General features: G+C 36.3%; 1 protein-coding gene across 11 annotated transcripts in view; it reads left to right on the top strand.

Annotated features, from left to right (window-relative positions):
* Positions 1-17,874, top strand: part of MEF2C (myocyte enhancer factor 2C) — a 151,102-nt gene that overhangs the window by 125,087 nt on the left and 8,141 nt on the right. For all 11 annotated transcript variants that reach the window (XM_047864670.1, XM_047864716.1, XM_047864704.1 and 8 more), the window contains 3 exons: positions 12,258-12,430; positions 14,895-15,024; positions 15,619-15,754. In XM_047864670.1, coding sequence (XP_047720626.1) covers positions 12,258-12,430; positions 14,895-15,024; positions 15,619-15,754 — 439 coding nt within the window. The remainder of the gene's footprint in view (positions 1-12,257; positions 12,431-14,894; positions 15,025-15,618; positions 15,755-17,874) is intronic.

Here is a 17,874-nt window from a genome sequence, read left to right as displayed (position 1 = left end):
TGGTTATTGAGGATTGTTAAAATCGAGCTCGGTTGAGGTTTTATAATCATTAGATTTGGGAGAAATAAGAGGTAAGCATTCTCTTTTTCAGCTCAACTCGATGATAAAGTATGGCATCTTTCCCACTCAGTCTGTGAGCTACATCGTGTGTTGGCTCCGCCTCAGGGCCTCTTGTGCACGTACAGACTGATGTGGTACACGCACAACAATGCCTTGTGTTGGATTATTCACTATCCTATTAGTACCCTTTGTTTTCACTTTGATAACATAGTTGCTTTTTATTGTGTAGGAAGTACCAGTATGCTCAAGGATTCATGATTGAGACAAAAGAAAGAGAGAAAGAGAGAAGGGGAGGGATAGAGAGAGAAAGAAAGGAGAACCCTTTAGGAATCTCTTTGAAAATTTAGAATCTTACAATTTACATAGCTATTTGACAATAAGGCAAAGGAGATTTATGTATATTGGTTAATAATTTTAATTGGCATTTATTGTAAATTAGATATAATTTTATAAAAAAGAAACTAACAGCTGTTTCCTTATTTTGATTGTTAATTGTTTACTATTTTATGCATTTGGTTGTCAAGCGTTGTCACTTCTGGAATGCTTAATTTATATCAGCTAAATACATGGGGACTCGATGGTGACAGTGTACTTGCTGTGGATGAATCACTGAGCAGTGAATAAGGAGCCCCGCTTCCAGGCTTTGAAAAGACTCCATCTAGCACGATCTTACGCTGTGACTTTGAACCTTTGAACTCAGTACACATATTGGGGATAAGATACAGATATCTTTAGCGCCTTCTTACACCCAATGTTTTATGATTATATGATCATAGAACTTCACTTACATGACTTTCTTTGTAATTCATTTAGTATTGAAAAAGAAAAATTTAGCGTCTTATAAAATAGAACTCAGAAAAGGAAAAAAATCATACAATGTTTTAATTATCCTGTACCAGTACCATTGTTTTGCAAGTATTTGTTTTTTGAGAATACTTATCAAAAATTTCTTGGCTGACTTTCTTATCAGCCAAAAAGACTTCTCTGCAATTCTTACTCAGTGATTTAAAATATCAGTAAAGTAGTTAAAAATTCAGTCTAAAAGAATTGGCTTTAACAAGTTTACATTTTTGTAATCTAACAATACACAGATTCAGACTGTAATATTCAAGAAAGAGAGATGGATGCCATTTAATTGCTTTCAAACAAAACTACTTTTGTTAGTATAAAATACAACTTTATATTACTTTTTTTAAATACTGTAAAACAGCATGTGAAAAAAAACCAAATTAATAGTTGGATTCTTGTTTTGAAAGTATTATTCTGTTAGTTTGAATTATTCTGAATAAAAATTCTAAATTCATTTACAGTTTTACCTTGGGAGTTCACCCAAAACATAAAGATCCAACAGCATTGCTTTATTATTATCTGTGAAATTAACTAACAACGATATTTTTAATCCAAACCAAGGTTATCTAGAATTATTGGAAAAAAAAAATACTTAGTCCCCTAGTTGGATAATCTACATCAGGCGATACTTAGCCATCGCCAAGAAAATCAGTAGCCACTTTCCATATACAGGACCTGGAAAATTATAAACTGTACCTTGACACCATTCCTTAGGGGCCAATGTTGAAGTGGGAGAGGCAAGTCAAAGAGACAACAAATGAATGTTACAGGCAAGGTTAGGATATCATAAAATCTGCTTTCAACCCCTTTAGTTTAACTTAGTTCCTTGTTTTAAAATTTTTAAAGTTTGTCTATTATTGAGAGAGAGAGAGAGAGAGAGAGAGCAGGGGGCAGAGAGAGGGAGACACAGAATCCAAGGCAGGCTGTAGGGTCTAAGCTGTCAGCACAGAGCCCGATGTGGGGCTGGCACCTACAAATTGTGAGATCGTGATCTGAGCCGATGTTGGACGCTTAACCAACTGAGCCACCCAGGCACCCCTAGTTTAACTTAATTCTTAAGGAGTTTGATTTCTGCAGAGAAAAACAAAATTTCAAATTATAGCTCCCTAGATGAGTGTTTAGCAGATTTTAGAGCCCTTAGGGTATCATGATTTCTGTCCTCACAATTTGTATATTTTTTTATCCCCATCTTTCTATTATATTCAGTAAAGCAACGTAAAAATTTGTCTCTTCACTAATATCCCACTGATTTAACCTGAGAGTGTGACTAATAATAAAACTTTGGTCATTTGTAATATTAATACAAGCAGTTTAATATTTCCCCCTAAAATACTACTTTACTCAGCATTTGTCTTTTTTTCTTTTAACAGTTCTTTTTCCTCACACACTGTTGGTTTTTCTTCTCCTTGTTTTTGGCATCATCGTAAGATTTTATTTGGGGATACTACAGAAAGGAAAGCTCTTTTCAAAATCATTAGTGATATGAAATTGTGCATCCATGGAGGGGAGATGCTGAAGAAGGGATGTGGTTAAAAAAGCCCCTCTTTTGGAAATCAGTTTTTTACCTACCAGGGACTTTCTGGGGCTTCAAGGCTGTTGGCCAAGAGTGTAATTTGCTGTTTTTAGACAAACTTTTGCCAGTCACTTAAATTTTAAGTTTAAAATTCGAGTGTGTTCACTAGACTCTCAATTCAAAGAGTGTTATAGTCATGATACAGTCTCATTTAAAAGAGTAAATCAAATACGTTCCTTTAGTTTACTTTAAAGGAAACTGTATTGTACCAAAACTTGGACAGACAATTTCAATTGATTACCTATGGATGTGTCCACAGGATGCTTTACTATTCACTGTGTTTATTTATTATTGTTCCATTTTAATTGTTTTAACTGAATTTTTTACTCGTTAACTGTTTACTAAACACTGTGCCCTCCTGTCACAATTTCTTGACCTTGCCCTCCATTTACAACCTCCAATTATGACGAAGAACTGATTATGCTGTATTGGTAGTGTAGGGAGAAAACAACCTGTGATACTATTATAGGTTATTATAATGTAGTAATAATGGCAAATCTAAATCTGTGGTCAATTTCCATATTCAAAGATGATAACATTAATTTTCATAACAATCATGAAAAAGGACCCGGGTTAGTTTAACCTTAAGCAACTCAGAGAAATCTACAAGATGGTGGAGCAAATTCTTGTGCAAGCAGTAATTGGGGGAAATATTCCTGAGGCAGATATTCCAAGGAATAAAATAACCAATGAAAATACACGATATGCCTAGGATGACGTTACTGCCCTTGGGAAGTCTGTGAACTCCCATTTTATAGGATTGTTGTGAAAATCAAATGAGGTAATGATGCAAGGCAGCACCTAGCACAGTTTGCGCACCAGAGTAAGTGCTTGTTAATAAATGTTAGCACGGTCAGTATTACAATTATCTATATTCTCGATTTCCTAAGCAAAAACTAAAGGTTAGTTTAATGTATTCGCAGTAATAGTAAATGTTCAGTAAGTGAGTAGTGCACCAGTAGGCTTCGCAGAGATGTCTGCCACGGCCCCTACCCTCAAGGGTGGGAATAAATAAGATATATTAATAAACCAAAGGCAGAATCAGTGCAGTGCAACATACTTCCCTTTGAACATTATCATCTTCTGATGTGTTTGTAGCAGTTGTGTAAATGTTAAAACCACAAGTAATTATTCTTTCTCTTCTGTCACATTCTCTCTAATTTGTACTGTCTCAATATTTTTGTTTATAAAAATGACTGAAAGAATGAGCGATTGTGTCAATAATGAAGACACCCCCTCATTTTTAGCAAAGAGACAGCCCCAAAATCTCAAGAAGTGAACAATTAAGTGAGTCATAAATCTATCATTCATTGTTAAGTGCAATTTTTTTAAGATAGCAAGGTTCAGTATCATTTTTATGGTGCAATTAAAAACTATCCCTTCAATAAATCAGTAGTCAAAGTAGAATGATATTTTGAGTGCCTTTGTGCATTGAAAACATCAGGTTGTCAGATTCTTCCTTATTTGCAAATGGAGCTTTTATCCTGAGAAATACAAGGATGCGTTCTAAATCTGAAACATCTGGATTTTGTAATAATGTAGTAGAATCAGCTTGTGTTCTGGATTCAAATAAAAACTGTCCCACTTACCGACAAGTCACAGAAGCTCCCTGAACCTCAGTTTCCTTATCTGTCAAAAATTGAGAAGATATTGTCTGACCCACATGACTGTTAGGACAAAGGAGAGAGTGGTTCGCCAAAACAGACCTGCTTTGTGACAACAGACTCTCAATCTTTGGAAAAACAACTCAGTGAGAAGTAAAATTTCTTTACTTCTGCCTCACAATCCAGAGCCTATTGTATGTGCTAAATGTTCAGTGCTCAGTATCTAGTTGGCCGATAGACTGTTAATTTCACAAAAGATACTAAACAATACACATCCAAAAGACATCAAGGACAAGTGGGGTAGATATGAAACCCGTGAAGGTCTGGTTCAGCATCAGGGTGACATGGTCAAGCAGAAGAGGCAAGCTCTTTTTAGAATGTCTACTGCCCTCTAACTGGTACAGCCAAGAATAGTCTTGGCTTTTGTGTATTCTTGGAGTATTTTTCTAAGAATACACCACAAAAGACACTGAGGTTTTACAGGAGTTTCTTCATAGTCTAACATTATGCATTATTATATTATTTCCCTAAGAAACCCTCAGATAGAGTGGAGACTTTATTTTATGTTTAAAAATCTGTAATCAGGAGTCTTTACCAGGATAAGAATCAGAAAATTTGCTTTGCCCCTATTCCACAGGAGGCATATTGAAATTTTCATCATTCCCAGATTTCTGACCTCCAAATGTTTTGTGGTTGCTTTTTGCCTTAGAGCCATCCCATGAAAAAGATCTCCTTTTCCCTCAAAAAAAAAAAAAAAAAGATTGTGATTCACAATAGCTGAATAACATAGTTTCTAGCACTTTTAACAGGGTTTCAGGCATTCAGGGCACAATGAGTGTAAGACTGAAGTCTAGAAGGTCATAATATTTTTCTACTAAACTATTTTAAGTGTATAGCTTCCAGTAGAGCAGTGGGTTGTATGAGCAAGTTTACTGTATACAATTTAAGGTAATTGTATACAGTAGAAAGATGTATGTTTGAGATATAAAACAATGTCCTGATATTGGAAACTAACTTATCTTAAAACCCTTACAAACTCAGATATAAAATTAATTGATTGTAGTGAGCATTATTATCTATGTGGCACCGTTAGTTTAACGAGACTGTATGCTGTAAATGTTTTTAAATTGTTCTAATGCAAACAAACAAACAAAAAACAAAAACCCAGGTTGATAAACAAAAACTTTTGCTGAAGTAAAAGCAGAAAATAAATATCAGAGGTTCAACTTAATGCTTTTCTATGGCGGTTTGCCCAAAATTCCAAAAAAACAAAAACAAAATCAAAGATACCATTAACAAATTACTAAACAAAGTCAGTTTGATACACCTATGTATTAGAAATTATTTTCTAGGTAACAACTAATAACAGATACTATAAAATACTGAGCATTTCACTATCGTGTTAAGTGGTTCTGATGGAAGCTGGTCTCTTAAATTGACAATAGGTACATAAATGTCTCTACCTTCCATTTCAGGGAGATTATTGACTAAAATATTACAAAATCTTCCTTTAAGAGCATATTTAATCATCCACTTGAAATAGCACACTGAAAGTTAAACAGTTGTTCTGGCATTTAGTGTTGCTAAACCCAATATTTCCTATTTGTAAATATTTATTTATCCAGGAGACCAGAAATGCGGTTCGGAACATCACCATTCTGTGCCTCTTTGTATAAGTTCAGCATTTTCTGAACCAGCAATGCCATTTATGAAGGCCAAGTTGACCATGTTCCTGAAGTTCTCACATCACCTCTGGCTTAGGAAGACCCTGTAGGTCTCACCTCCCAGGTCTCAGACTTGACTTGTTTCCTCTATTCCTTTGTATTCCTGTAATTATAGGGTGAGATTTGACACAGAAGGGTTTTCAAAATCCCAGAATGTGACCAATTCTCAGGGAACAGGGCTCTGCTGTGCTTCAGAGCATGGACTCTGGACACACTTCTGGTTCAGTCATGGCTCCACCAGTTAATAGCTGTTTGACATTGGGCAACTTGCTGGACCTCTCTGTTGTCATGTGTTCTCATTATGTAACACAGGGATACTATTAGTACCTGAGAGGGTTGTCATTGCAAGGATTAAAGGTGTTTTATATCCATGTAGAATAACAAACAATTATATAGCAGTTACTAGGTGCCTGGTACTATTCTGGGTCCTCAATGTATATGCTTGATGTTGTTGATACTATTGGTAAATAATACTCTATAAAGTATTTAATATTGTTAATATTATTGCATGGTCATATTGGTACTGGCTGCCTCAGGCAAGTGTGTGAGAGTCTCTGATTCAGATTACTTTTATGCTTCTCTCACACTAATGGAATCATTACCTAGGGCTAAGAAAACTAAGGCTCAGTATGGTTGAAGGAATTCTAAATCCAGAACCTGGGTTTATCTACTTTATCCTCTTTTGTCCTTGACTCCTGTCTGCCTTGCAGATCTTTCCAACCTGGCTGCCTTACTCCTCATGTGTTCTGTGGCAGATGAATCCTAACTAGCATCCCTATAGCAGTCTAATCTCTAATCTACCCCTTCCGTGGACACTATTTCCCTGTCACACAGTTAAGGATGTCATTTACCACTCACAAACTAACTTCTCCATAGTATAAAGTTTAGTAAAAGTTTAGTGTAAAGTCTAGAGTATAAAGTTTAAAGTGTAGAGTATAAAGTTAACATGATCTGAGAGGTTTGTGTTAGTCAAGCCTACTTTTCCAGCTTCTCAAGGCTACATACTCTAAAACCACCAATATTGTGTCCTCATGGGAATGCTCATCTCTCTCCAATACAGTTGTGACTGGGAGATCTGTTATGCATTCTCTCTCTCCAGAAAGTCTCTCTCTGGACCATCTAATAAAATTCTATTCACTCTTACTTACGACCCTTCCACCGTTTTTTCCTAGGATATCATGCAGTCCATCTTTTGGAGGAAAGCTCTGTATGAGTAAATTATTGTACAGAGTTATAGAGACAACCTATGGCAGTAAACATAAGCACTCATCAGTATAGAAGAAATGATGCAGGGCCTCAGAGTTCCCTTTTTCATCAGGGAAAATTTCTACTTTATTTGAGTCTACCACTTGCGTTTAGCTAAGGTAATGTCCTGGGAAATGATTAACAGGTGCAACAAGTGAAGACACAGCTTTCAATTAACTCTCTATAAACAAATTTAGTAGTTGGGCACTTGCATGACTTCTTGACTTCAATATTACATGGTTGATGAACAGTTTGTCTCAATGGTGTCCTTGGTCATCAGTGTGCAATCATTACCTCAAATAAGAAATGTTCTCAAGTAGTGCATAGAGGAGACACTCTCGATATTTGAAATTATCTCTTGTCACATTCCCTCAGTAACTTAATTTTAAGTGCCATTCCTGAATAATTCCTAATTTTTCCAGCATAGTCTGTGTATATGTTTTGCAGGCATCTGAAACACTTAAAGAACTAGTCTTCTGCGTGTATCACTGCCTCTAATTGCAGTAGTGTAGAAGGGAATGCATTCAAGGTGGGCTGCGTTGTCTGAAAGGCTGTCTGAACTCTCACGAAAGAGTTCAAATTCATTTAAGATGAATTTGAATTCAATGGGAGAGCAAACACTGCTAGAGCAAAGACTCAGGCATATCCAGAGGACTGCGAGCTTGGCTGTGGACAGTGGAAATTAGGTGAGATAGAAGGGGTCAAACTATGCGTAGTTCTGAGAGTCAAGCAGGGCCCTGGCCCAATAGTGTTAAGTATGGACGGAAAAAGTAACATGATAGAAGCAGCACTTTAAAAACATTTTTAGAGAAAATCTCGAGACCGTACATCAGATTCATTATCACACATATGCACAAAAGTTGGCATACAGATTTAGAGGAGCTTACAGTGTGAAGCTCATCTTAAGTCCTGGCGAAGAACCTTTCAACTGGAGACCAGGGACCCTGATCAAAGACTTAGTCAAATGGTGATGAAAGCCTTACCGAGGATGGTGGCAGTGGAGATGGAGAGAGGCGTTTCTCAAGAAAATTTAACAAGATTTGGTATCTGATTGGGTAGGGAGCTGGGAGATGAAGCTAGTCAGACATGACAATTTGGGAGACTGAAAAAAAGATTTTGCCAATGAAAAAAATTAGCCTCGGTCCATAAAGACTAGTCTCTGTTTTGTGCTTATTAGTTTTTCATGCTTGTATTTATAACTGAAAGTCCTGGGAGGAAAAAGAAAAGATTCATGTCTAAACATCCAAGTAAGAGAAAGTTTTAGAACTTTGGGCTCAAAGAGAGCTACATACTCAATTGAGCTCTGTGAGACAAGGCAAAATGTCCTCCTCACAACATCTTAAGCCAGGAATATGTTCTTTGAATTTACAACTTCTTAAAATAGGAGTCAATAAAAAAAAAAGCAGCAAGTGTTTTCAAGTTAACTGGAGAGAAAAAAATTTTTTTCTCCTAACACCACATTTCAAGTTTTGTATATTTACACTAGTTTTAATATGCATGTTTAGAAACGTGTAACCAATCGAGGTAGATTCTGTTATCTTTCATACAAATTATATTGTGAATGCTTAACTTGTTTCATTTTATGTGAAACAATATTTTTAATCAAATCAAACTATAAAACGAACGGACTCTAAAGTTGGTCTGTTCTTCATTTTCTTATAATCTATAATCAGGAAATCCATTCACTCACGCTTTATAATTTTTGTGCTTTTAAAGTGGTCAGGAGAATGTGACATCTGCATACAGTCACATCTGAATTGACCATTGTCCAGGCAGAAGGTAAGTTTAAAACATGGCATGAGGAAAGGTTGAATCTGAATATTAGAACATTACTGAGAAATTAACTTGAGTAATTTGCCACCTCCCCGACCCCCGACTTTGAATGAGACCATTCTCTTTGGTGAATTTATCTTAAGGGAGGACAACAGCCTCAATGCAGGCCACAGCGTTCTGAGCGAGGAGGCCCGTGGTTTCCAAGCCAGTTTAAATGCAGGCTCTTCTTAGCAGTAAACCACACGCATGTATTCATCATTGATTTTCAAATGATAGGTTTCTATATCGCTGGTTTAGGATCCACAGTCTTGCATTCCTGAATCTATATTATGCCAAAAGAATAACAACTTGGTGGCTGGAAACAGAAATGGTTATTATACGGCTCCAAAATGCTAGCTGGCACAATATGCTAAAAACAGCAGAAATTCACCGGTAAAAGGCAGAATTTATTTGTTCTTAAAAATAACTTTGTGCTCTAAAAATATGGATTTAAGAAGTGTCATCGTGGTTCAAAATATTTTATATTCAAAATGTAAACACCTTAAAATATGTGACTAATCTTCTAAAATGGTATAATTTCCAAATAACAGGAAATATTCCAAGAGAAAAATAGAATGCTTTTCAAATCCATTTTTGAGGCATTTATTGGATGAAAAACTATAATATATGTTTACTTTTTTTTTTTCCTGCTGCCCTAAGTCATTGTTTAAAAATGTGGGCAGAAAGATGTAGGCTTTGTTGGAATTTCTCAGAGTTTACTGTAGAAAAAAAAAATTTTTTTTAATTTTCAAAAAAGAAACCTTTTCTCAGAGCCTCTGTGAAGCATTTCCATTTTCACACACTGGCCCAGTGTTTGTCATATCACAGGACAACACATTTCACAAAGCGGTTTTACTTCCTTTTAGCAAAATAACTCCTCCATGCAAACCAGTATTGGCATCTACCAAGCCAGGGTTTTAGTTTCTTCTGATCTATTCAAGCTTCATTGCACTGCTTAACTGACTTTTTCCCCCCTTCTTTTGAAATTACCCACCTAATTTTCCATTTAATTGTTTATTTAAACCAGATCTCACGCAGGCTTAACAGATAAGTGACATATGTATTGAGTGTATCAGACTGAACTTCAGCTGACAGGAAAGTGTAGTGCACATTTTGCCTTCGTTCTCTCAGTCTCTTTTTATCCAGTAGAATATCTTAATTAAAACTAGAGCCTTAACATATTTGCAAGAATGATTCAATTAAGACACATTAAATATAAACTATTTTGTCAAGAAATTTTGCAAGTGAACATGTTCTTTGTATCTCTCCTAGTGAAATAAGGTAATATAGTTGTTTCATATGATAACTTTTGCCACCAAAAACTATCCAAATTAACTGGAAAAGAAAATTTTGGCTGTTGACATATTTAGCTGGCTATAGAGGATTTAGCTTCTTTCAATGAAGTTTTATTATAGAAGTAATTTATATTCCAATTCAACCAACATTTCCTAAGCAACTTCTGTGTACTTGACACGTGTTTGGGGGAGGGGTTCATTTATTTTTAATCCCCCCCCCCCAGTAACTTGGAGAATTTTACGGATGATCCGATTGACACATTTAATCTTGTAGTTATTTGTTATATATTCAGCCTGTTTATTCATGCATAAAATGAGACAGGTAAATGAATGGGATATGAAGAACAAATGTGCTCTACACAGTATGCCTCAAATGTATTCTAATTCAAAAAATGTTTCCCTAAATATTTCCTGAAATACGCCTGTGCTTTGCCTTCCCAGTCCCTCATCACCTCTAGCTCACACCATCAGTGCCCCATACTCCCAGGCCTTTCTAATTACAGGATACGCCAGGGCCAGTAGATCTCTCTGTCCACTTAGAGGCCTTTGTCCTACTTCTGCTCTGTGACCTTCACGGATCTGCATTGCCACCATTTACAACCAAGGTGTGTCGGGCTGGAATCCAAGATCTCCACGTCCCTCCAAGGTCTTCGACACTCCTCTCTTTTTAGGAGTTCCCTTCTAGCCAGACTGCTCGCAGTGCCCCCCGACTCGTGCTCTGTAAATTCCCACCTCAGCCCTTTCCCACAGCCCAGTCACAAGCCCAGTGTGTCTTACTGTCCCTTCTCTTTTTTCAAGGCCCATATCAGTTCCTGCCTCTTAGGTGAATCTTTATTGGATAATCTCTTCCCTCCTGGGAACTCAATAACACTTAATCTGGATTACTCTGTGGGCATCTCTCCCTAGGCTGCCTTGTCTTGGTTTGTACGTCTCACACATGTGCGTATTGGATTACCATAAAGGAATTGCAGGGCCTTTGAGGACTGGGGCCACGTCCTTGCCTCCTCATGGGGTAGCACACAGTATCATTCATCCTGGAGTAATAGACACTTGTGTTTTAGGATAATGATAATGATGACCAACCGTAACAGCGAGGTTTGATTGTCTCCTTTAAAGTGCTTCAGAAAACAAACATCTAGTTTTACAGCAAGGATTGTAGAGTCGGGTAGTGGGTTTCTCTTATTCCCCAATCAGAGGCCATGAATGAAGCCAACAGATGACATTCTGCCTCAGTTAATGTTGCCTCAACTCCTTCTGTAGCTCTTCCTGTCACGGAGCAGTATATTTTGAGTTATGAGAAATGGCATCCTTCAGATATCCGTTTCTGTTAGTAGGGCGTTGAGCATCAGAGATCTAAGAAAACCCCTTCAGTGTTCACATCAGATGACTATCCCTGTGCCTTGGTGAAGCAGTACTTTTGGAAGCGTCAACCCTTCATTTCAGCTCCTAAGTAGGAGTCCTGCATTTTGAAATTCTGTGTGAACAGGAAAGCAAGCTGTCAGGGTCATACACGGAACTTGTGAGGAGAGCAAACCCGACATAAGAGGACCAGAGGGAGAAACCACTCAAAGAAAAGGGGAAGTCAACAGCAAACTGTGGAAGAGCCTACTGTCCCTGCATGTCCTCGAAATGATAGTCTTACTGGTATGCCCTCTCTTCACTTAAGGACACACAGACACACAAAATAAAACCCAAACCACTGAACTGAAAGAGTGAGTCACGCCAGCCCAGGCCTTTGCCAAGCTAGTCAATTAAAGTGCAGGGCAGATTCTGTGCTTTTCTTAGACCCTGAACGAAGACGGTCTCTTCCCAAATTTTTTTAATGGAAAAAAAGTATATGCTGATTTATGAACAAGTTGGTATAGATTAGCTGTCTTCTCGTTAAACATTTTTAATCTTCCTTTAGAGAATGTTAAAAAAAAAAAAAAACCTAACTGGGTTACCTTCACGTGGAGGCTAAGTTGGTCATCCCACAGACTATTTTATAAGTCATACCCTGTTAAACTTTTATTTTTCATCTCATATAGTGTATCCTGTAGAAACATTCTTGAGTCTAGATTTCTCCCTGAGTGCTTTCATTGTTTTGTGTTAACAGGGAACGGATATGGCAATCCCCGAAACTCACCAGGTCTGCTGGTCTCACCTGGTAACTTGAACAAGAATATGCAAGCAAAATCTCCTCCCCCCATGAATTTAGGGATGAATAACCGTAAACCAGATCTCCGAGTTCTTATTCCACCAGGCAGCAAGAATACGATGCCATCAGTGGTAATGCGAAACTACATTTTAAATAAATGTTGATAATGTTTTGTATATGTTTTGCTGTTTTTGTATTTGTCTAACATTTTGAATTACTTAAGTGCTCCTAGAAAATTAACATATCAATGCTATTGCTGGAGCCCTGTTTGTATTTAGCCATTATTTCTGGTAACTGGTTCGCATTTCCCTTTTCCATGTTAAAAAAAAAAAACAAAAAAAAAACCAACATCCAATAAACTTCACTATAAAACTGGTGTTCTGAGGCAAAGAAACCATTTCCTTTTAAGCTCTCCAATTTATAATTAGAAAAAAATCATTGCTTATTACTCTGCTTATGTTGCATACAATTTGACCAATGGTAGAATCAAACTCACAGAATAGGGAGTTTCATAACACATTTTATAATGTTGATCTAGTTATGTCCTCAAGGTACTGACAACCAAAAATCTTTTCCATAATTTCTACATGAACATTCCCCTGTGAATTGGCCATTCTTTTCTTAGGTATATTGCAGTGATAATGCTTAATACATCATGTGCCTGTGCTCTGCCTCAATTCATATTTCCATATATGTGCTTCATGCAAATAGCTACCTCTCAAAAGCAAATTGTTTTAAAATCCTACGCATTATGAGAACAAAGGTTATATTTTACAACAACAACAAAAGTTGACACTGTAAGAAAAAATTAAATAAGAAATAAATAAATAAGAAATACAAGCAACATCCCCGGACTCCATCATTTTTCTTTCTCCTGGGTCTGCAGGCTAAGATGAAGATAATGATTGTGGGGCCAAATTCAACAACAAAGAGACTTACATCAGTGTTCTCCAAATTAGCTTTGCTTAAGAGTGAGAACATTTAAAACCAAGATTCGGTAGACAAATTTAGACCATTCTGCAAACACATTTCTCTTTTTTTCCTTTCTGTGCTCTGTGGCAGGCTTCACGGTAAAACAGTCCTGCAAGCTGATTAGTTTATTATGGCACAGTGCGGATTAATTTTGAATATCAACCCCCCCCAAAAAAATCACATAATATGCAACATTCCCTTCGAAAAGGACTGAGTCTAATAAATAAAACCTCCCACAGGGCCATAGCCAAGCAGTGTGGGCCATACGGGGCAGGCTGTCTCTATCAGCAGGTTTATTCCAAGTTCCTTAAAACTGATGTTCTCCCAGGAATCCTGTGAGTGGTCAGTACAGCCTCTCACTGGTGGCCAGGTGCAGGTCCCCCCCACCCCCGCCTCCAGCGCTCCATGAGTGGAGTCTCAAAATACAAGCTTTCTTTTTTTTTTTTTTCAAAACGTGGTACTGAAATAATGAAGTTTGAGACACTGACCTGTGCGGAAAACTAGATAGATTGTCTTCACATTTGAGACAAACCGCTCATTAAGTGAAACAAAGAATGTCTTTGTAAGGAGTTATCTTTAGAGTCTGGGTTTTAAAATTGTTTAAACTGTTGTGTCTATCAGAAGATGCTTTGCCTTTTGTTGAAAAGGTTTTGCCCAGTTATAAATATTTACAGACACTAATTAATAAAACTCCTTCCCCATGCTCTCAGTCTGAGGATGTCGACCTGCTTTTGGTAAGTAGAAAGAGAACTTCCCTTAAATGATACATGTAAGGAGAAACCCAAGGTGACTTTTAGGTGGAGTGGCTCTAGCAAAATGGGAAGATACCGGAAGTTACCATAATATGTCAACATTAATTCTGTTTCGGGGCCATTAATTTCAAGTACCACACACAGGTGAAAAGAATATCAGGGTATTTATTTTTCTGTCTCAACCTTTGTAAGTGAAGACTATGTTTTCAGTTTATTTTAGGACCTGATTTATAGTAAAATTCAAACGAAAATAATTTCCTTAGTTATTTAAACCACGAGGATACTTATTTTTCCAAGAATTAAAGTCTCATGATCTTTAAATGTATGTGAATCTTTAATCTTCTTGCTGTAAGTAGTTAAATACACATGTTAGCTGGTTTGCCATGTAGTTCTGAGGGAAGTTTAGAAGAATCTGAAAAAAGTGGTCAGAGCACCACCTGCTGGTCAGAGTATAGCATGAAATGTGCCCATCTGCTCTGCTGTATATAGAACTGAACATAAAAACCACCATGGTTGATTTTAATTTTTTTTTAATTTGCATTTGAATAAAAACTGAAACAATGGAAGTACAGTATACATATTTCATCAGTTTTCAACATAGTCTGTTTTTACTCATAATAAAGCTTATGGTACTTGTTACTAGTTCAGTTGCCTAGGAGATACTGATGTAATGGGTTACTATGGCAACAACTGGTCTCTTGAAGGATTGTAAATGATAGGGTTGGCAGAGTTCATAGAGACACATGTTAAATGATTAATTTCAGGAGATTTGTACCAAGTTATCTCGTTATGTGCAAAACTAATACTGAAATCTAACATTTTTAACTTTTAAAAAATTCTGTCAATAATGTCTCTTTATTTACTTTAAAAGAATCAAAGGATAAATAACTCCCAGTCTGCTCAGTCATTGGCTACCCCAGTGGTTTCCGTAGCAACTCCTACTTTACCAGGACAAGGGATGGGAGGATATCCATCAGCCATTTCAACAACATATGGTACCGGTGAGTAGCTTTGCCATGTTCAAATAGTACATTAAATACTTTTTATTAAAAAACAAGATGAAAAAAGATACTACCTTTCAGTCTGTTAGGAAGCTTCAGGTAGTACCTGTGGCGTCCAGAGACTATATGTTACCTATTTCTTGCTCAGACAAAATAAATATCCATATTTTTCTTTCTTAAGTGAAAGTTTTTATTAACCCAACCTGAATTCAATATAAAAGACCAATTTCAAGGAAAACGAGCCATTATTTCTTGATGTAATAGAAAGCTCACTTTCTTAGAATTGTTTAAAACAACATTTCTAGATCATCAAATATGTGTATGCTGTAATGCCGGATTGTACTTCTAATAAATTAAAATTTCAGGCAGTTGTCCTTCAAAGCTCTCATGGAATACTTATCTTTCAGTATATGATATGTATCTCTTTTAAATAAAAATTGCTCCTGATGCTCTATCTCCTTCTCCCCCCCAAAATGAGAGAATTTATAATGATCATTAAATAGCACTAATAGAATATTTTTAATTTGAAATGTTTATTTACCATTTTATAATTTCCAAATTAAGTCTTTTCCCTTATTTTATTTGTTCATCTAGAGTACTCTCTGAGTAGTGCAGACCTGTCATCTCTGTCTGGGTTCAACACCGCCAGCGCCCTTCATCTTGGGTCAGTAACTGGCTGGCAACAGCAACACCTACATAACATGCCGCCATCCGCCCTCAGTCAGCTGGGGTAAGCAATATTATTTCTCTCATAAAACACTTTCAGAAGGCATTTTTAAGTGACAAATGGCAATCTCTAAATACTGCGCTCTAAGGTCCCATTAAAGGAGGTACAATCCTACTTTATCGAAATTGGAAAGTAATGATCAGATCGGTATCTTTCAAGCAGGTTTAATATTACTTGGCTTATTTTTTAAGAGGAGGGGAGCCCTGTGATAATGAGGTAAATTATTTCCCTATTGTTTTAGGCTATACTTGGGTCAATGACAAAATTTCATTTAGTTAACTTTTCATGTAGCTCATGTGGGACATAAGAAGGCACTTAAAAGTTCTTAACATTTTTGAGATATTTGGGAATCCTTATCACTTAACGTAAACCATATAGTCATGCTAACATTAACCTAGTGCTCACAGGATCTATTATTCTGTTGATATACAGATTTCATATAGTTATAATAATGCATTCATAGTATGGTTGTATATTTGTAGACATTGTATAAATAAAAATGTATATGTATGTGTACATATATATACTAATTACCTAAATTTGGGTATAAAAATAATTTCTGTTGTTTTCTGAAATCAGAATATGTGTATTTCTGCCCCCTTGTGGTAACTTTGAGAAATGTCTTTATCATAGAAATGACTCCTATCATTTATCTGTAGAAATGTGCAAACCTTTAAAAAGCACTGACTTCATAATTCACACTTTGTGTCAAACAAAGAGCTTTCTTAAGTTTAAAACATGAATCAAAGATCTGCCTTTCAGTTGACATAATAACTCCAAAACTGCAGTTCATCTTCAGAAGAAAAATACTAGGAAGATATAAAATATTGAAAGATAAATCTTTGTATTTTAGAAACATTCTGTGTGTCTACCTCACTTTTACTTTTCTGCTGAGCCATTTGGTTAGAAGGTCTAGTTAGTTCTATACTTCTGTTTCTAAAGAGATAATGAGTCTAAAAACACTGATTACAATAAAAATCACTGATTGACATCACAACCGCATCTCTTACCCCTCGCTGCCCTCCTAGCTTTCATATGGTATCTATTTCACATAGATTAGTGCTCTAGTAATGGAGTCTTCCCCCTTTCACTGCCTGTCTGTATCCTGCCCACTAATCACTATTGTTGAAAATCTAAACTTTCATGTAAACCATAAAATAAATTCACATGACATTGTTGCTGTGCTTTCTTAAAAGATTGTTAGCTTTGAAGATATATTAAATATTGATATAGGGTTTCTCTTTTAAATTAAATATTGCTAAAGGGTTTCTCTTTTTAGGACTTTTTAAGTTTTCTCAGAAATGTTAACTATGCAAGTAGACATTTATTGCAATAACTTTTTAAGGTAATTATCCCTAAGTACATCGTACCATCATGGCAATCTTAAAATACATACAGGTGACATTGCTCTGCTATGGCTAAGCAGTGAGTCCACTGTATGTGCTTCTTGACAAAAATCAGGGTAGTTGTTTACTTCTCACTTTTCACAAAATTCATCCATTAGAGGACTGGATTTCCTTAGAAATTATCAATGTTAAGAGCCACAGTATTTGCTTTGAATGTGGCTTTCTTTTGTTATTAGTAACACCTGAAAATTTGCATTTTATATATAAAACACATTTATGTATTTTTAACTATACCATAATTTTAAAAGTCCCTTTTTTTGCATGTGAAGAGTCTGATTGTCTGCTGCCCTTAATAAAGGCTTCAGTAAATGAGAAAGGAGAGGACTGGCCTAGAGAGGAACCGAATGGCAACAGCCAAGGATGAAGCATTTTGTTTAGTTCCGGTTCTTTCAGCAACAGTTATCATGGTGCATAATTAGGCTATGAGTTTTTATTGTATTTAATCACTTCCCTTATCCCTCAGATAGAATACCCCCTTCAGCCCTTCTAATCTTGGATGGCCCTCCTTCTTTCCTTCCTTCTTTCCTTCCTTCCTTCCTTCCTTTCTTCCTCTTTCTCTCTCTCTCTCTCTCTCTCTCTCTCTCTGTCTCTCTCTGTCATAACACATACACACACACAGGGTAGCTTTTTAAAAATGGGTCCCTTCAAATGGACTAGCCCATGTTTACACAATTAAATGTTAAACTGTTTTAAAAAAAACTCCCAAGTTGTAATATT

The sequence above is a fragment of the Prionailurus viverrinus genome, chromosome A1, assembly GCF_022837055.1.
Source record: "Prionailurus viverrinus isolate Anna chromosome A1, UM_Priviv_1.0, whole genome shotgun sequence".
Taxonomy (NCBI): Eukaryota; Metazoa; Chordata; class Mammalia; order Carnivora; family Felidae; genus Prionailurus; species Prionailurus viverrinus.
This window is presented reverse-complemented; position numbering and strand designations above follow the sequence as displayed.